This window comes from Capra hircus, chromosome 10, assembly GCF_001704415.2.
Source record: "Capra hircus breed San Clemente chromosome 10, ASM170441v1, whole genome shotgun sequence".
Taxonomy (NCBI): Eukaryota; Metazoa; Chordata; class Mammalia; order Artiodactyla; family Bovidae; genus Capra; species Capra hircus.
Window position 1 is genome coordinate 45,390,994 of NC_030817.1, and position 21,521 is coordinate 45,412,514.

At 35.8% G+C, this 21,521-nt stretch overlaps 1 protein-coding gene across 5 annotated transcripts in view; it reads right to left on the reverse strand.

Annotated features, from left to right (window-relative positions):
• FAM214A (family with sequence similarity 214 member A) overlaps positions 259-21,521 on the reverse strand; it is an 85,791-nt gene continuing 64,528 nt past the window's right edge. For 3 of the 5 annotated variants that reach the window (XM_018054222.1, XM_018054221.1, XM_018054220.1), the window contains exons 7-13: positions 20,356-20,475; positions 16,590-16,669; positions 15,441-15,549; positions 10,711-10,869; positions 5,285-5,353; positions 2,825-3,024; positions 259-849 (exon numbers count right to left, since the gene is read on the reverse strand). In XM_018054222.1, the coding sequence (XP_017909711.1) occupies positions 696-849; positions 2,825-3,024; positions 5,285-5,353; positions 10,711-10,869; positions 15,441-15,549; positions 16,590-16,669; positions 20,356-20,475 (891 nt within the window). In that variant the 3' untranslated portion in view covers positions 259-695. Of the gene's footprint in view, positions 850-2,824; positions 3,025-5,189; positions 5,354-10,710; positions 10,870-15,440; positions 15,550-16,589; positions 16,670-20,355; positions 20,476-21,521 lie in introns of all 5 variants that reach the window. The other 2 variants (XR_001918677.1, XM_018054223.1) reach the window with 2 other exon arrangements.

A 21,521-nucleotide genomic window follows, 5' to 3' on the forward strand; every position in this document is an offset into this window, starting at 1 on the left:
TTTTAGAAGGAATATGAATGGGCATGATGATCTGAAGTTGCAAAGGGAATGTGAAGCAGCTTAGTCCGCATTGCACTGCCAAGACAGCATGTTACAGGACTACTGTGTGAGACAGCAATCGGGACGAGGTGTTGTAAAAACTAAACCCGGGAGATATAAAAAGTACACATGCTTGCATAGTGCGTTAATCTTAAAGAAGCTCAACATTTCATTCTCATTTTCAATAACTTAAATGAATAGTACTTAAAACACATCACGCAAAATTAAAAGACTTGTGCATATATTTCAGATTTCAACAGTAATGTCAAAAATACACAGTATGATTTTACATAGGATTTGTGCTACATTAGAACACTAGAGACAAACATCACTTGAGTATTAAGGAAAACATTAAATATTAAATAACTGAGAAATAAAAAGTGTAAACACTAATCTAATTGTGGGGGGGAAGGGATTTGCTATTGCAACATGTCCAATGAAGTGGTTTCAACAGTACAAAAAGGATTAGGACATGAGTATTTCCAGTCTACTTGGAATATGTAGAGCTCATTCCAGGAATCCTTTGATTAAAAACTGGTCCAGGAAAACAGGAGAAGATCCACTCCCCTGCTTGTTAATTTGGTACACTCCTTTCTATGCTAATTTTTACTTTCAAACTTGGGTACTGGGCAAATACTTTAAGCTGTCACTCTTTATCAACATCTTGGTGAAAACTGAGGGTTTGTTGGCGATTCAGTGTAAGATTTGAGTTCATATGCAGCACCGCTATCAACTTCCATTGACTTTCTAGAGAACAGGAGCCGTACATCTCTATGGAGGTAGATCTTTCCAGATTTAGAACTCTGGAACCTAAACAAAGAAACAACAAAAAGATGCTTCATTTCAGGAAATAAGTGTTTAAAACAAACAGACCTGAGTAAGTTTTGAGTTTGAAAGTTTTAAGTTTTGAAAGCAGGAAGAATCAGTCTTGTTATAGTATTAACAGTCCCTCTTTAACAAAATATTTGACATCTTATATTGCCAAAGCAAATGCTGCTATGTTAAATGCTTCCCCTTCCCTATTCTGTACACAGTTCACACTCCCTTTCCCCTCTTACAATGACAGAGGTGCTTTCTGTAAATCTGGGTTTCACATACAATCCTACTTTATATTCCTGACACCAAAGCACATGCATCTTTCCTCATCTATAGCATTAAGTTTCAGTTCATGTCAGCCAGTTATACTACATTTAGGCATCCTCTAGTTCATACAAAGAATGACCCATTTCACACAACCTGCCCTCCTACAATTTTGACTACAATAAAATGGATTCCACACTTGGAAAGTTACCACAGAAAACTATATCAAGCTTTGAGGACAACCACAGGCTGAGAAAGGACTGCTACTGTCCTTAGTGGCTAGCAAAGCCTAATCATCAATAGAAATCAAGAGGAGAAAGTTAGCGGTGAAATAAAAATGGTTATCAAAGCTGTATATGGAACTGTTTCTGTCTTCTGCTAACATCTATAGCATACTACAGGGATTGGAGGCTTTAATCACATAAATCTATCTGGCAGATTATGGGTATGTCAGACATACCCTTTAGTGCTAATTTTTGTGGTTTTCCCTTTGTCTAGTAGAAATATCTGGGACTGTGGATGACATTCCCAAATTAGCTGAAAAATCTGGTGGTCAGTTGTATACATTAAAGCAGACCTCAGGCTGGCTCACTCTCATTCTGTCTGAAGTTTTTCACCTTTTCAATCTGAAAAAGAACATGGTGAACTTTGGGAATTACACCATACTTTCTAAAGTAGTTTCTTTACAGCATTTAAGGTATCTAATCGTTGGTTACATATGGCTAAGGTTGTTGGAACAGATTAAAGAAAAGGCTGGTACCTTCTCCTGATGAATGGGGCTTCTTGGAGTAAGAAGTTAAGATGAATTATTGTCACTGATGAGGTCAGTCTCCTCACTGATTGAGTTATGGACAAAACACTATTGAGCTTTCTACTAAGCAACAGACTTGCTCATGGAACCTAAGAACTGCACTAGGATATCAGGGCTACAAGGGTTACCCCTGGAAGTATGAACTTCAAGAGCAAACAAATGGTTTCTCACAACCTAGAGCTATGAGCTATGTAGTAAAAGTTTGAGAAAAACATCTTTCTGACAGAATAACCAGAATATAAACTGTATGAGAACAGAGATTTTTGTCACTGCTGCTTCCCTACAGTCTAGAAGCATGCCTGACACATCAATATTTTTTGAATGAATGAATGAATAAATGAAGGTTAAGAATTTCCCTGTCCAACTCAGAAGCCACAAGCACCTACTGAGCACTTGTAATGTGGCTAGTTCAAATTGAGGACAGCAAATGAACATAAATATCTCACTGATAATTTTTATGTATATTACATTTCAAATTATAATACTTAAATGTGTTCAGTTAAATAAAACATATTAATCCTCCACTACCTATTACTTTTATTAATGTGGCTAATAGAAAATACAGAACTATTTATATGGGTCATATTACACTTCTATTGGGCAGCATTGCTTCAGAAAACTGTTTCACTGCCCCTCCAGATATATTAGCATTTTTTCCCTATAAAATATTTTACATTACACAGCTACCAATAAAAACACCCTTAAGTCAACAAGTAATAATGACTGCAGAAAAATATGCCATGTGCTTTCTGCATCCTGGCATATCATAGTGTCCAAGTTAAGCAAATTCCAAGGGGCAGTAGTCTAGTTAGAGAGAGAGTTTTTTAAACTAAAGTAAAAATTTTAGAATTTTCTTCTGAAGTAACGTATTTTCATATTCATTTAGAACATTACCTCAGATGTATGAGGTAGCGTAATAACCGTTCTTCTGTATGTCGGATGTTCTCTTTATTGACACTTCTTTTCATTTCTTGTTTAACAGGTACAGAAAAAGTTCTTTGTCGTAGGAATGTCTGATGATTGGCTGGCATATCTCGCAAGTCATATATCACAACAAACATCTTCACCACAGTCTTATTAGGATTAAATAAGGTCTGAAGAAACAATATAAAAATTATTTTTTAAAAACAATGATTTGTTGATTTGTCTTACAGTGATTATGCCAACAGTAAGATAGGCTTTGTAATAATAAATTAATCCCAGTGGATATAATTCAGTTTGAAGGAATAAAGCTAATAAAATTTCAGAAGTTTATGAAATGATATTCAGTATTTTTAATGGTTCAATTTATTTTTTATTTACATAAATAAGAGATCCTGTAACAAATCAAAATCTTTTAGTCACAAATCTCTTATTAATAATAGACAATACACAACTTTCACTCTTGTTCATATATTAAGAAATAGTTCCATTAAACTATTAAATACAGCTTCACTGAATTAAAACATTCCAGTTCATATACTTCAAATATTATTTTATTAAAATTAACTGCAAAATATTCAAAATAAAATTTCAGCTTTCCTCACATTTTAAGTGAATAAATAGAATTTTTTAAAAATAAAAAGTTTGGTAAAACTAGACTTTGATGTTTTAGTTACATATGGTTATTATAAAATTTAAAATATGTTCTCAAAAAAGAAATTTTTGTTTGGAAATTTTTCCAAGTTTAGAAAATAAAGTTCATTATTATTAGTTACAAAGTACACTAAGTAATAATTTATATTCTTACAGTTGGACTCATTTCAGAAACTTCAGTGACACTAGACTTTTTTTTTTACCACCATCGATATCATAATAGACCAAAATTAAATTCAATCGCTATTTGGCCATGAATAACTGAAGGAATATTATTTTTTTTAAGTACTAATTTTTAAACAAAATTCCAAGCTGCTGATTTGACTTTAACCAAATTACCAACACATCAATAGGTAACTTGGTGCCCATGCTTTCAGAAGCTCATCCGTGGCACTGGACATCACTCACTGAATCAAAATGAGAAATATATCAATATTATGATCCAATTTTTGAAATCTAGTGAGTCTTAAAATTAAGGCTAATAAATTTAACAACTACAACAACTAGTAAGCCAGAAGTTCAAGCCATGTTTATACATAATTAAACTTACATAAGGAATGAAAGACATACCCAAGTTTCAGATTTAAAATAGCCAGCAGAGTTGGCAGTCTTCAAACAAGGGGTAAATGTGCTGCCTCTGGGTTTATGCCTCATTATTATGACAACTGATAGCTAGTTTTCCAGTGACCCACACTTTCACAAGAGCTACATAGCCAGAGGCAAGAGATCAGAAAATGATCACTCTTTTAGTTCAAGAAATCCATTCACATAAAAATCTTACTTTAAAATGTGATTTTTCCTAAGTAAAGTTATATATATGTATACATACTCCAATATAAACATGCATATAAATTCCTTAGTACTGTTTCATTTCTGTGTGACACAAAATAAACAAATGTACAGACTCTGCCATACTAGAACAATGGGGATGCATAAAAGTGGTCTGACAAAGAACTGATCACACTGCAGCCAAAAGTCATAGAAAAGCTTGCTGAATTAGACCAGATCCTTAGTGTGAGGAACTCAGCTAGACTCTTTTTTTTTTTTAATTTCAGCTTTTTTGAGGTACAGTTGACAAATACAGCTGGACTCTTTTGAAGAGTTACAAGAGTCAATACTGTAATAGACCTTAGACTCACAGGATTATTCTGGGTCTGACTTGGAGATGGACTGAATCACAAATGGGCCTTGATATAAAATTATTCTTCTAAGAGCTGGGGATCAAAGATGATGAAGGATTACTGCACTGGGCTAGAAGAGTTCTCCTAAGGCAAAACTAGATCAACATCTAGGCCAAAAGGAAAGATGCATTCTTTACCCTGACGTCTGCAGGACTTCATTTCTGCTTTGTGTAACCATCTCATTAAATCAATTTTAGAAATTATTATAGTAGGGATAATTTTTCTTCCCAAGTTCCCTTCGAAAGCAATACTAATACTTGGGGTTTCCTTTCACATGGGTCAATCTCAATCTGTCTTATTATATTAAATAGAAGATACCGGTAATCTAAATTTTATTTATACTGAAAATAGCTCTATTTAAGTTAACTGCCATATGCTATTTTTCTAAACCATTCACCTTGATTAGCTTATTAATGCTTTCCTTTTATGGAGGTCCCCAAATGGTCATTCCTGAGGCAGAGCAGGGAAACTCCAAACAAAGCTGCAGCCCCACTGTTACTTACCAAAGTTGTTGCAGCAGCAGTAGCAGGAGAAAGGGCTAAGTTCTATATGTATGTGAGAGAATGATTATTGCAATTGTAGGCTATAAAACACATACCACTTGTATTGTTCCTGAAGGAGGTACTCGATAACCCCTTTTACCAAGGGACTCTAAAGTAATCACACCCTTAAAATAAAAGAAGACAAATTGAGTACAAACTGGTGCATATTTATACACACAAAAGACTAAAATAAAAATGATAAACTATGTAATTAATAACTTTTCACAACTGTATTTGTATGGAAAAAAAATTCACATTGAAGTAATAGAGATACATTCAAGGAATACAAACTAGTAAGGATTTCACCCATAAGGAAACAATTTACTATTTTTCCCGGAGATGTTGCAATAAACAATATATAACATCAATGACCATGCTGCTTGAGATTTCTATTAAGATATAAGATATAGAAGTAAGAAGCTCCTTAACTAAAAAGGAGATAAAGGGAGATTATTCTCTTGTATCATGTGGGAGGAGGAAACGAAGAAGCAAAACAATTTACTGATCCTTGGACATATGAAAAGTCAAAAATGAGGGATGATTCTGTTTAGGTCTGGCCCAAAAAATGAAGTCAATTATTCAGTCAGGAAATTAAGTTGTTATATACATAAATGACTTTCTGACTTAAGGTAGACCAGCATCACCAGCATCACCTGTGAACTTGTTAGAAACACAGCTTCTTATTTCTCCCCACAGGCCTACTAAATCAGATCTGCATTTTAACAACATTCCCCAGATGACATCATATGTACACTAAAGTTTGAGAGGTACTGTCATATTACACAAAATAATTTTCTGAGAAAGATGCTGTAATTACTGCAGAAGTCCAAACAATGGCAAACAGTATAAATTAAAACACAGGAAGCTACAATTGAATGTGTGAAAGTTTCTAGATAACCAGGATGACCAAATGACTACAGATGGTGATTGTGGTACTTAATTCTTAGGTAGCTTCAAGAAAAAAATGCTGATTCATTTAACTGGGTGAATAGTTTTCTTTTGAGTATTCAAGTAGAATAATTGCATGTTTTACGATTCATATCCCATCATTTTACATTGTACTTGCCAAAACATGCCAACCTTATGTAAAAGTAAATATAAAATAGGACTGTCCTATCAGGTAATATCTCTGTTGGGTTTGAAAGACTGACCAGGGGTAGGGGTGGGGGATAAGAGGGAGGGGACAAAGGTAAAAGGGAAGGCCAGACTCTAATATGTGAATACCTAACCTTCAAGTGAACAGCACTTGACAATCAGAATATTAAATTAGTATGTTGATAATGGGAAATGTTCATGTTCATTTCAAGGGCACTGAAAAGACATGTGGTGCTTAACGAATCTGATATATCAATGGTCATTTAAAGCGTGAAAACAGCATGTTAACAAACTGCATCTCTAACCAAAACAGTAATGAAGCTTTAATAATTTTTCTCTTACAATTTTCTCTACATGAAAAAATGCTATGGTATATATAGTGCTCCTCTTTTTCCTAGTTCCAGAAAGAAAAGCAAAATATATCTAAATAATAGCTACCTTTCTAATTACATTACTCCAGCCAATGCACTACTGTATTTCCTTGCCATCCTCTGTTAAATATATATAAGAATATTGGTGAGGGAAAATCTACTACCAAGCCTGCACTTATTTCCTTTAATATAATTCTAATAGTTTTTAGAATAATAATACATCAATTTATAAGGGAAGAATATAGATTTTTCTAAAACCTCAAATTTTAAGGCAACACTTCACAAAATTTCTAAGCAATGTAAGACTAGTATTGACAATGGCAAGTTTGGAATTTTATAAAGAGATTAGGAAAGTATTTGGAATTTCATTAGTATTATTATTAAATTTATTATTTTAACAATTTCATTATTTTAATTGGTTGGCATATTAATATTTATACCTAGAAAATTGCTGTATATAACATAAGGAAGAAAAACATTTCCTTCTGGCATTTTAGAATGGAATAGAAGGATTAAGAAGAACTCAATTTGGCCAAAATCTTACACAAAAACTCTTTCTCAAGTGATTGTGTAATAGAAAATATGCAAAACTAAGTAAAACTGAAGGAAGATATCTTAATATGGCTAATTACAAATAGAAAAAATATATAAAATATATAGTGTTGCTTTTTAAAAATTAATTATTTATTTATTTTCGGCTGTGCTGGGTCTTCGTTGCCGCACAGGCTTTTCTCCAGTTACAGTGAGTGGGGACTATTTGTTGCGTGCGGCCTTCTCATTGTGGTGGCTTCTCTAGTCGCAGAGCAGAGGCTCTAGGGTGCATAGGCTTCAGTAGGTGTGGTGTATGGGCTCAGTAGTTGAGGTTCCTGGGCTCTAGAGCACAGACTCAATAGTTGTGGCACAGAGGCTTAGTTGTTCCGCAGCATGTGGGATCTTCCTGGACCAGGGATTGAAGCTGTGTCTCCTGCTTTGTCAGCTGAATTTTTTTTTTTACCACTGAGCCACCAGAGAAGCCCCTACAGTGTTGTTAATATGATCATAATGCAAGTCATACCATGACGCTGCCATGAGCAAACCTGCTTTAGACCTTTCTGACTGGTATCACCATGCAATAGCTTCTAAACAGTGAAATGTCACATTACCTAACACTTGGAGAATATTCTTACCATTAACACTGGACTGGAGAGAGAGATTTATCTGGCTTTCAGCTAATCTTAAAGCTCGATACTATCTCCACACCACAAAGACAGAATTTTCTGTGCTAAAATTTCACTTTTGTGAGTCAACTGTATAATTTGTTATGAGAAGTCCCAAGGTCATTATTAGAGTAACAAAGAGGGATTTGGTGTCTCAGTTCCACTGGCCTATGATATATACTACCTTATCAAAACATGATCAGTCCTTTGAAAACAGACAACTACCAAAATATAAATAAGATTCCCTAAAAAACAAGATTAATTTTATTAATATACAGTAGGAAAGATCTGTGGTCTAAGATTTGGACTGGGTCATTTGCAAAGGCAACTCATTTTTAATGAGTAAAAATTATATAATGGAAAATTTATTAAAGACAATTATCAGAGAAAAGTAAAAGATTCTTAAAGGATATACTAACTTAACCTAATTTAAACTCTTTTCAATATTTATTCAAAATCTCTGATCACCTGGATGTACTTTCTGGAGACAGCATGATAAAATCCTTTACCTCTTAATCCTTCATTTTTTAGATGTCAACCAAGGTCAAGGATAAATGTTTTGCTTTTTCTAAAGCACAGTTCAAATTACCTCTTGCTCATAAATTTCACACCAAGATATTTTTTTAGCTCATTTTCAGACAATTCACTCTTTTATCTTGTTTCTAACTACCCTAACGGTCGTCAGGAACTCTGTACACTAATGACCTCAGACCTTATCTTTCCATTTCTGTATTAGTATGTGCCAACAGAATATGTGAAACTAATGAGACTCCTTGATGTTCTAGTAAAGCAAAATGGGCATCTTTATAGATGTATTTTAATACTGTAAGCATTCAGTATGCACATTTTTTTTGATATTAAGCTTATCTTAATGATATCTAAGGTTTTTTTTTCAAAATTATACTGAAAAGTGGATATATCTTTCTATGTTAAGTGAATATCCTTTGGTGGATATGATAACTGGGCAAGTTTGTGAAGAACTGAGCCTGTTTTTTGTAACAACCATTGTTATGCATCTTCACGATTATTACTCACAAATGTAATTATTATCAAAGAAAGAAAACTTTGAATAAATGATTACATATCATTGTGCTTTTTTGATTATGAAACACACAGACTCCTGACTCTCAATTATGTAATAGAATTTCCTTTTCATAGCTTTTATTCATAACAAAATGCACTGTTGCTAATGTCCTTGAGAATCTAGAAGATGGAGGGAAAAGGATATTAGAAAGAAAGAAGGAAAGAAAGAAACTGGATCAGGTGATAAGCTAGGAAACTCAAATAGGAAGACCAGAAACATATATTTCTAGGTCTATCGAAATTTGTATTTCCCAAAGTAAGGCCTAACATAAAAACCCTGATCTGACTCCATATTTTATACCATCAGTGTAAACTTCTTAAACATTTGTATTAGTAGCCACTGACTTGTCTTTTGGCAAGGGGCTGACAGTAATCACACACCAGGACCTGGTATCATTTTTGCAGTTGAGGGCTTATTTTATCCTCAAATCTGCTGGAATAAAAAAATGAGAAAGATAAAATTATAGGATCTTAAGGTTCAAGACGCTGCTCTTATTCCCCTGAGGTGTTTTACTCACCACTAAAACATTGGCACAGAGTCAGACACAGCTAGTATTCTAAAGAACCTTGTTGTTGTTCAGTCACTCAGTCGTTGAGACCTCAGACTGCAGCACATCAGGCTTCCCTGTCCTTCACTATCTTTAGGAGTTTGCTTAAATTCATGCCCACTGAGCTAAAAAATCCTGTTCTGTTGTTCAGTTACTCAGTCATGTCCAACTCTTTGCAACCCCATGGACCGTAGCCACCAGGCTCTTCTGTCCATGGGATTCTCCAGGCAAGAATATTGGAGTGGGTTGCCATGCCCTCCTCCAGGGGATCTTCCCAACCCAGGGATCGAACCCAGGTCTCCTATACTGCAGGCAGATTCTTTACCACTGACCCACCAGAGAAGTCCAAATTCATTTCTACTTGATGTTATTGGCCATATTTAGCAAGCAGGTAAACTTGTTTGCCGTCCTGAGGGTAGATTCAGAATAGCTTGCATTTGTGGCTAATTGTCATAAATCAGTTTACGTACTCTGCACAGATTCCTCATTCTTCCCTAACTCTGATCAGCAGGGCTGTGCTGTTAGATGCTCTCAAGTAGGAGCCTCAGGAAACCAGGCAGCTTCTGGTGTAAAGTCTCACCCTTGGCATTCCCCGGGTCTGGGCCAATTTATCCATCAATTTCAAGAAACTACACAAGGCCACATTCAGAGCTAAAGAAATAAACTGTGTAATACAGTATCCTCGTCTGTTTTAGGGATCCTAGGATTGGGACTGGAAAAAAAAATGGTCCAGAGATAAACCAAACAGGAGAAAGGGAGTGAAACGGTTTCACAGAAAATGTAGGTCACTAAATCCTTATTTAAACTCTACTGAGATGAGGCTCATAGTGAAGGCAACACTGATAGGACTAGAGTGCACAGTAAGAACTTAAGAATTTGTGTGAACTCAGCAAGATATGGAATTACAGTGTCACTAAAATTTTATCATTTCTTCGAATTACATAAAACAAGTAAATTTTCAGCATCATCTCAAATACAAGAGAGGATATCTGTCATTGGAGCTTGCTCAGAAAGAAGTTGTAAGGTGCTGTTTTGGCATATTCGTCTCTATTTGGCCCTGAATCCACTCTTAAGGAAATGGTTTATATTTTCAGGCATTGTACCAAAGCAGTACTAAATCTCTTTAAACTTAAAGGCATTTGTCATTAAGATGGCTGATTTCAGCAGAAGACAATTGAAAGATACTTGCCATATAAGGAGAGGGAGCATTATCGTCGGAAACACTGTAGAATGACACTTCAACTGGAAGAGTCAAATGGGTGGGGCAGAAGACACCACTTGCCCCTACCTCTGCAGTAAAGCCATCAACAATGCCGAGAGGATCTAAACGATAGTTCAAGACAGACTCCTGGGAGATAAGATAAAATAAATTTTAAGGAACAATTAAAAGTTAACATGTTCTTTCTGTTTAAAGAAATATGTTAACTATGCTTTCTGGCACTAGGAGAGTGGTCACTGCCATTGCCATGCCCTCATTTCAAAAGTTCATCTGACCAGAAATCAATTTCCTCCCACATCAATCATATAAAGTTTGGCCTTCTTACTATTCCAATCTACACTGAACTATCTTTAAACTTAACCACTGTTTAGACATAATTATATAATAAGTTATTCTTATCTCTGTGAAGAAAAATATGCTCTACCAGAGCAAGTATAACATTACAAATTTTCTTATTCCTCACAGAGTATAATCCCAGTGTTAACCACAGAGAAGCACTTGAAAGCTTGTTAACAGGTTATATTACAGAAGTTGCATCAAAACAGAAAGTCAAGTACTCAGCTTTGAGAAACAAGTGCTTCTTAAAAACTGCTGTATGTGACATATGTTTTATTTTTCAGTTTAATTTAAAAAACAGCAAATACATGTTGGGCAGAATATTTAAGAGTATATAAATAAAAGCAGTAGAGAAGTTCCTTATCCATCTCTCCCAAGTTCATTCACTGAGGAAACCACTCTGTTATTTAATATTTATCTGCTCAGGTATGAGAAAAAAGTAAATCTTTTCACAAGCTCTCTTTATGCATACATCATGAAATGTGAGGAGCATTTCTTTGATTCAATAATTCTTTGAAAAGAAACACTCCAAGCCCTCACGAGTCTAAATTTGAAAGAGACATCAGCAGTTCTCAAGTTCCATGGTCAAAAAGACCATGTCAATGATCCAAAGTAGTCTCTGACTTTAGATTTTTAAATGAATATACTAGCATGCATGCTTGGAGAAGGAAATGGTACCCCACTCCAGTGTTCTTGCCTGGAGAATCCCAGGGATGGGGGAGCCTGGTGGGCTGCTGTCTCTGGGGTCGCACAGAGTCGGACACGACTAAAGCGACTTAGCAGCAGCAGCAGCATGCATGCTAGGCCCTATTCAGTGCAAAACTACAAGAAAAGGAAATAAAAGGCATACAAATTACAAAGTAAAAAATAAAACCTTTCCTATTTCTAGATGATTTGGAAATCTACATACAAAAATCTCCCCCCATGAACAAAATTAATAAGCCAGTTGAACAAGGTGATTGGTGGTTATATATGTGTTTATGCATGCATGCATGCTAAGTTGCTTCAGTAGTATCTGACTCTGTGCAACCCTATGGATTGTAGCCTGCCAGGCTGCTCTGTCCATAGGCTTCTCCAGGCAAGAATACTGGAGTGAGTTGCCATGTCCTTCTTCAGGATATGTTTTTATACATGCATATATATACATACAACATACATATGTGTACACACACACACACACCCATCATTGTTGTTTAATTGCTAAGTCGTGCCCAACTCTTTTGCGACCCCATGGACTGTAGCCCGCCAGGCTCCTCTGTCCTACATGCATATATATACATACAAACATACATATGTATATATACACAACACACACACATATATATGCACCAACTGCTATTGTTTAGTTGCTAAGTCATGTCCAATTCTTTTGAGACCCTATGGACTGTAGCCCTCTAGGCTCCTCTGTCCATGGAATTTCCCAGGAAGAATCCTTGAGTGGGTTGCCATTTCCTTCCTGACCCAAGGATTGAACCCACGGCTCCTGCAGTGGCAGGTGGATTCTTTACTACTGAGCCACCAGGGAAGTCTCAGTTCAGTTCAGTCGCTCAATCGTGTCTGATTCTTTGCGACCCCATGAATTGCAGCACGCCAGGCCTCCCTGTCCATCACCATTTCCCGGAGTTTACTCAGACTCACATCCATCGAGTCTGTGATGCCATCCAGACATCTCATCTTCGGTTGTCCCCTTCTCCTCCTGCCCCCAATCCCTCCCAGCATCAGTCTTTTCCAATGAGTCAACTCTTCTCATGAGGTGGCCAAAGTACTGGAGTTTCAGCTTTAGCATCATTCCTTCCAAAGAAATCCCAGGGCTGATCTCCTTCAGAATGGACTGGTTGGATCTCCTTGCAGTCCAAGGGACTCTCAAGAGTCATCTGCAACACCACAGTTCAAAAGCATCAATTCTTCGGCACTCAGCCTTCTTCACAGTCCAACCCTCACATCCATACATGACCACAGGAAAAACCATAGCCTTGACTAGACGGACCTTAGTTGGCAAAGTAATGTCTCTGCTTTTAAATATCCTATCTAGGTTGGTCATAACTTTTCTTCCAAGGAGTAAGAGTCTTTTAATTTCATGGCTGCAATCACCATCTGCAGTGATTTTGGAGCCCCCAAAAATAAAGTCTGACACTGTTTCCACTGTTTCCCCATCTATTTCCCATGAAGTAATGGGACCAGATGCCATGACCTTCGTTTTCTGAATGTTGAGCTTTAAGCCAACTTTTTCACTCTCCTCTTTCACTTTCATCAAGAAGCTTTTTAGCTCCTTTTCACTTTCTGCCATAAGGGTGGTGGCATCTGCATATCTGAGGTTATTGATATTTCTCCCGGCAATCTGGATTCCAGCTTGTGTTTCTTCCAGTCCAGCGTTTCTCATGATGTACTCTGCATAGAAGTTAAATAAGCAGGGTGACAATATACAGCCTTGACGTACTCCTTTTCCTATTTGGAACCAGTCTGTTGTTCCATGTCCAGTTCTAACTGTTGCTTCCTGACCTGCATACAGATTTCTCAAGAGGCAGTCCAGGTGGTCTGGTATTCCCATCTCTTTCAGAATTTTCCACAGTTTACTGTGATCCACACAGTCAAAGGCTTTGGCATAGTCAATAAAGCAGAAATAGATGTTTTTCTGAAACTCTCTTGCTTTTTCCATGATCCAGCGGATGTTGGCAATTTGATCTCTGGTTCCTCTGCCTTTTCTAAAACCAGCTTGAACATCAGGGAGTTCACGGTTCACATATTGCTGAAGCCTGGCTTGGAGAATTTTGAGCATTACTTTACTAGCATGTGAGATGAGTGCAATTGTGCAGTAGTTTGAGCATTCCTTGGCATTGCCTTTCTTTGGGATTGGAATGTGTGTACACACACACACACACACACACACACACACACACATACCCATAAATACATACAAAATCATTCATTTAGTCTTTGGCTGTACCTCATGGCATGCAGTTTCTTAGTTCTCTGACTAGGGATTGAAACCCTACTCCCTGAAGTGAAAGCAGGGAGTCCTAACTACTAGACTGTCAAGGAATTCTTTAAAAACACTGTTGGTGGGAGTGTAAATTGGTATAGCTGCTATGAAGAACAGTATGGAGGTTCCTTAAAAAAATAAAAATAGAGCTACCATATGACCCAGCAATCCCACTGGTATACCTGGAGAAAACCGTAATTCAAAATGATACACACACCCTAATGTTCACTGTTGCACTATTTACAATAGCCAGGACATGGAAGCAACCTAAATGTCCATCAACAGAGGATTGGATAAAGAATATGTGGTACATATATACAATGGAGTAATACTGAGTCACAAGAAGAATGAAATAATGCCATCTGCAGTGAAATGGAGGGACCTAGAGATTACCACACTAAGTGAAGTAAGTCAGGTAAAGATAAATAAAATATAGTACCACTTAGATGTGGAATCTAAAAAGAAGGTACAAATGAACTTATCTACAAAACAGAAAGAGTTAAAGATGTAGAAAGAAAACTGATGGTTACGGGGGTAAGTGGGGCAGGATAAATTGGTAGATTGGGATTAATATATACACACTACTACATATAAAACAGATAACTAAGAAGGACCTACTGTACTGCACAGGGAACTCTACTCAATACTCTGTAATGACCCATATGGGAAATGAATCTAAAAAAGAGTAGATATATGCATATTTACAACTGATTCACTTTGCTATATAGCATAATCTAATACAACATTGTAAATCAACTGTATTTCAATAAAAAAATTTTTAATGTCATTTACAAGTACAATGTTTAAGACTTTTCTAATTGAAGACTACTAAACCCTTGATATACTTGATCTCAAGTACAACAGTCATTAAACAAAGCAGCACATGTATGAGACCATTTGACTTTTAAAAAATAATCTCATTTTAGAATAAATTAAGATTTACAGAGAAGTTGCAAATAAAGTACAAAGAATCATTTGATTTTGAAAATCAACCTCCTTTGATGATGAATCAGCTTCTATCAGCCCATCATCAATCCCTTCTGGATCCCAGAGACAGTTTCACCAGATAAGATGTGGTCAAGTCTATTTTCCAGGTAGAGTAACGGATACCTCCATCCAACCTGATTTCACCCATGTGCTCCATCTCTTCCCACCAGCTACCCAACTGTACGTTATCACTGCCAACAATCTCCCAACTTCACTTGTCATGAAAAGGAAAGGGAAAAGGAAAAAAGAAAAAGGAAAAATAGGAAAGGAAGAAAAGGTGATTTCAAGGCTTTAGAAAAATATAATCTATTTATTTCCTTTTCAGAAACAAATGATATAGCACCATGGATCTAGGTTAAGAAACATCAACTCTTAAAATAGTTTTAAAAAACATTACCTCAAAATTTCCTAAGAGACTAAGACTTGTTACAGGTGGAGCACTAGAACTGAGAAGTGGTTTTTCATGAATATCTGGATCATCTTCAATGTTTAAACATGGTTGAGGACTATTTAAAAACAGAACAAAAAATTAAAAAAGAACAAATCAGCAAATGGGCACATTAACAATAATGTTTTCTAATTTACTTTTGTACAAAACTAAATTAGGAAGATCTGATCAATTTTACTCAAAGTATCATAATCAAAATTTAATGTAATCAAATGTTAAGATATGAAATATCTTAAATTCTGGATTTTATAATCTTTGTTATTGTATTTGATAAAGAATATATATAAAGCATCCTAGATTTCAAGGTAGAATTTATAACATATCACATAGAAGCATCTACTGGAAATATATAGTAGTATAATGTAGTCTTCTTGGACTGCAAGGAGATCCAACCAGTCCATCCTAAAGGAAATCAGTCCTGGGTGTTCATTGGAAGGACTGATGTTGAAGCTGAAACTCCAGTACTTTGGCCACCTCCTGTGAAGAGCTGACTCATTTGAAAAGACCCTGATGTTGGGAAAGACTGAAGGTAGGAGGAGAAGGGGACGACAGAGAATGAGATGGTTAGATGGCATCACCAACTCAATGGACATGAGTTTGGGTACACTCCAGGAATTGGTAATGGACAGGGAGGCCTGGCGTGCTGCAGTTCAAAGGGTCGGAAGGAGTCGGACATGACTGAGCGACTGAACTGAACTGAATGTAGTCTTCTATATCAATCTTCATTTTAAGTTAAGAACTAGAATACAAAGCAAAATTATGTGACTAAGGAATATAATGAGGGTATTATTTGTCAACAAGGAACAAACTGCCAAGGCAGTGTATAAGACAAAGGAGGAGGTGAATGACCAGAAGCAGACAAACCCACTTAAATGTTAAAACCAATGTTAAGTGTTTGTTTATTATGATGCCATTATATAGTTGGTGATCTCTCTCATCTTTAATAACTGAATGTGTAAAATCATCTTGAAAATGATAAACTGAAAAATAAGACTCCTGTTAAAATTTTTATTTTCAGAATCAACATCATTTACTACGAAAGGCTAGAATTTTGTGTAATATTATTTCATATATACAAATGAATTTTAAGATAAATACCTTCTAGATGATAAGTTTTTCAGATGCAGGAATGAAGAATCCAGATCAAAGCAACCTGATTGTGCCTTTCTTTGAGGAACCTAAGGTTAAAATAATCACTTGTTAGGTTTCAAAAGAATTTCAAAAGACTGTATTTTTTTCTTGAATTGATCAAACAAATTTCAAATGAAAGCTAAGCATATCTTAAAAAATAATACAACTTCTCTCTTAATAGTGTACTTAAAATCACCCTTTTTATTACATATTGTCCCTATGTCTTCATTTTATTAACTAGTTAAAAAATAAACAAATGATTAATAAAAGCACTTTTACTGGTTGTTTTTTTTTTTTTTTTGGCCACGCCTCGAAGCTTGTAGGATCTTAGTTCCCTGACCAGAGATTAACTAGGGCCACTGCAGTGAAAGTGCCAAGTCCAAATCACTGGACCACCAGGGAATTCCCTAGGTTTTGACTTTTTTTAAGAACCAGACCGGGGACTTCCCTGGTAGTCAGTCCAGTGTCTTAAGATTCTGGGCTCCCAATACAGGGCCCTGGGTTTGATCCTTGGTCAGGGAACTAGATCCCACATGCCACAACTAAGACCCTGGTGCAGTCAAATAAATAAATAAAGAATCAGAACCAGTTTTCTCTAAAACCAAGTTTTACATGTAATCTTAACATAGAATAAGATTTTTACTTTTTACTTTACATACTTCTGTATTGAATGTGATAGAAATAAATGATTTATAGCTTTACAATAAAAGGGGACAAAAGAATTAAACAGTGATGGGAGCCTGGGGTCCTGGCAACTCCACTGTTCCTTTACCTATCCTTACCCCAGTGCACATTTCTAAGAACCCTGGCTGGGGCTTCACAGAGAATAGTTTTGAAAAACACTATTCTGGATTTTCAATCACTATTGTATACCAAATTACATTTAAGACAAACCACCAACTAGCTCAAAATATTCTAAAAGTCAAAGACCCCAGCGTAAATTAAAAGGTAAAATCACATACAACATGCAGGTTAGATGAATTTGTCTCTAAAATTAAAGTTAAATATGTATTAAAGTATCTGAGTGATTGGTCTAATTTGTGATACAGATGATACTGAAAGTCTAAACAATCTCAATATTTTTGAGAGTTGTATAAGTATACCATGCTATATTTTGGAGTCAGAATTTAATGTGAAATAGTCAATCCAAATTCTCATGTCTTCAATTCAGGAACATTTTCTACTTTAATTTCTTCTAATACTGCATTTTCTTTATCTACTCTTCCTTTTGGAATTTCTACTAGGCTTATATTGAACATTTCATTTTATCCTCCAGGCCACTTTCATACTGTACCATCTGTCTTTCCTTCTGTACTTTATTCCAGGTGCTTTCTTAACATGTGTCTATTTATTAAATCTCTATTCAGATGATTTCAGTCCACCATTTAATTCATATATATGGGTATGTGCACATATGTGTACACTTCAATTATATTTTTCATTTCTATTTTTCCAATTCCACATGTGCTGTTATCTCAGTTCCCTGTCTTTATCTTCATTTATATCCTGGAAAATTTTACAAAAAATTATTTTTAATTCTCTTTCATGCTGCTCTGATAACAAGATTCCTAAATATGAATTCCCTTCCTTCTTTCTCTTATTGATTCTTTTAAGGTGCTTTGTAATTTTAATTCCCCTGAGATCATCTTTAGCAGGAGCTATTGCTGAAAATAAATCCTTGGTGCCATGGGTTATAGATGTGGGATAATCTCATGTTTTCTCATATATAGCACAAATTTGGAGCCCCCTATCTTGGGGTGATTTAGGCTTAGGTCCAAATTCTTTGGGGGACTTGTTTTCCCATCTAATCTATACCTTCCTGTTGTACCTTTTAATTAAATAGGTGATTTTTTTCCCCTCCTTTCTCCCATTTCTAGAATGGCTGTCCTCTTCTGTTCTGGCTTTATGGAGTTTGGTTTTAGGTCTCAGCTATGATTGGTATAGACCTGACTCCTGACCCAGCAGGAACATTAAATCTTAGCATTATATTAGATTTAGATATTCTGGAAAGCCATAATTAATTCACCCCTAGTTAGTATTTGGAAATGTGTCTTTCCTGCTCATATACTATATTATGTATTTATAAGTTGTGTTATATTTTATCCAGTATTTCTGCATTTAGGAAAGAGGAAGGATCTTGTATCAACTCAGTTGACCATATTGAACAGAATTCTGCATGTAGTGGTCTTTACACCAGCATGATGCAAGTCTGTTTCCTGATCACTTGGGTATTTTGAAAGCATCTCATAGGTAGGTCAAATATTTGGGATTATTTTATATTGTTTGGAATTCAACTTCTCTAAAACAAATACCTAAGATCCTAGTTACAATTTAAATCTAGATCTCTTATTCAAAAATTATTTTTTAAACATATGCTTTGCCTTTACTTTAAACACTCACATAAAAACAAAAATTATTTTATATTAGTAGTAAAATAACAGCTTACCTTTAGTTTAACTGAAATGGCAGCACTAGTGACTAACTATCAAATGCTTACCATATGTCAGGAATGATACTAATCATCCTCCTAACACTAAAGCAGACATTATCACTCCCTTTTTACAGATGAGGAAACTGAGGCTCAGAGAGATAATATTTCTCAACTAATGTCACGGAAACAGTGTCAGACTTTATTTTTGGGGGCTCCAAAATCACTGCAGATGGTGATTGCAGCCATGAAATTAAAAAACGCTTACTCCTTGGAAGAAAAGTTGTGACCAATCTAGATAGCATATTGAAAAGCAGAGACATTACTTTGCCAACAAAGGTTTGTCTAGCCAAGGCTATGGTTTTTCCAGTGGTCATGTATGGATGTGAGAGTTGGACTGTGAAGAAGGCTGAGCACCGAAGAATTGATGCTTTTGAACTGTGGTGTTGCAGAAGACTCTTGAGAGTCCCTTGGACTGCAAGGAGATCCAACCAGTCCATTCTGAAGGAGATCAGCCCTGGGATTTCTTTGGAAGGAATGATGCTAAAGCTGAAACTCCAGTGCTTTGGCCACCTCATGCGAAGAGTTGACTCACTGGGAAAGACTCTGATGCTGGGAGGGACTGGGGGCAGGAGGAGAAGGGGACGACAGAGGATGAGATGGCTGGATGGCATCACGGACTCGATGGACATGAGTCTGAGTGAACTCCGGGAGTTGGTGATGGACAGGGAGGCCTGGCATGCTGCAATTCATGAGGTTGCAAAGGGTCAGACAGGACTGAGCGACTGAACTGAACTGAACTGAACTGAATGTCACATGGCTAGAGAATAGTCGGTGTGACTCCAAAACAAAGCTGTTAACCATCACACTCAGATCTGTATTTGTAAACGTAGAAAGGGGAAACCTCTAGATCTCAAAATAAGATGATTAATTATACAGGTCCTAAGTCAAAGACAGCCACAAATCTGAATCCCAGATGATTCAGCTGGTAGTGTCAACAAGGCTCAGTACTATAACACAAATCTATTTATAAAAAATATACTTGACACTTATTTTCCTTACATTTAGTAAGAATTAATATGCTAGACATTGAGAATTTCAGACAAATTTTATAATCATAACATAATAAATGCATTTTATCCACTTTTCCTTTTTCCATATTATCATTTAGCTATTAAGTATATCAAAAGGTAAAATGATTTCCCACTAAAAATTTATTTTGAAGCATTTAAATTTAAAATTTTCAATTAAAACTTGGATAAAATTATTTGCAAACATTTTACATAATAAGAGAAAAACACTTACAGGACTGGAAAGAAGAGGCAATCCAGTTCGAGGATGAAAGGCTCTGGTTGAGGTTCCATCCAAGGAATGAAAATTATGTTTCTGCCAGACACTTGCGTGTCTAAATGGTATAGTTTTCTGCTAGGAAAAGAATTAGATTTTAATAGTAACATCAAGTTTTTTGTTTTCAGATTTAGTCTTAATATGTACTGAGGTATTACGCCCTTGGTGGTAAAGTTAATGACCTATAAACCTATCTATACACACATATTCATTATTTGTTGTTAAGTCGCTAAGCTGTGTCTGACTCTTTTGCGACCCCATGGACTGTAGCCTGCCAGGCTCCTCTGACCATGGGATTTTCAAGGCAAGAATACTGGAGTGGGTTGCCATTTCCTTCTCTGGGGTATTCTCCCAACCCAGGGACTGAACTTGCATCTCCTGCAGTGGCAGGCAGGTTCTTTATCATCTGAGGCACAAGAGAAGACCACATACACACACATTTATATACACTTTAATTAGAAAACAGAGTTTAAGAGTTTTTTCTAGATGCTGAATAAACTCAAATAAAGAAAGTATGTCTAATGTATGCCTTGTTGTTGTTCAGTTGCCCAGTTGTGTCCGACTCTCTGTGACCCCATGGACTGCAGCATGTCAGGTCAATGTATTTTATACTTAGTCTACCATTAGTAAGCTAATATTAAATTCTTTTAATTTGTGAAAAAAATAACTTCTCACAGTTAGAAAAAATTAGTACAATATTCTAAAATACGAAACTATGTCAATAGCAAGAGCCCTCCTCAGAAAATATAATTTGGTAGTTAGTGCATGATACAAGAATATAAATGTGAATTTTAAAATATACTTAAAACAGTCACAGTACCATGTTTTTGAAGTGATATAAGAAATAGACTATTTCTTAAGAATTTATGCAAGTTTATACTCAGAAATCAAAATTTCATGAAAACACATGAATATAAATCAGAAAGAACTAATGGGTCCTGGCTTTATCATTTCCTAGCTTTATTACCTTGGGCACGTTATATAACCTCTCTAGGCCTAGAGTCCACATTTGCAAACTTTAGTTAGCAACAGCACTTAATCTCACATCATAGTGAAAGGATTTAGTAAGCAAACATGTATGAAACACTCATAAGAATGCCTAGGCACATAGCAAAGGCTATATA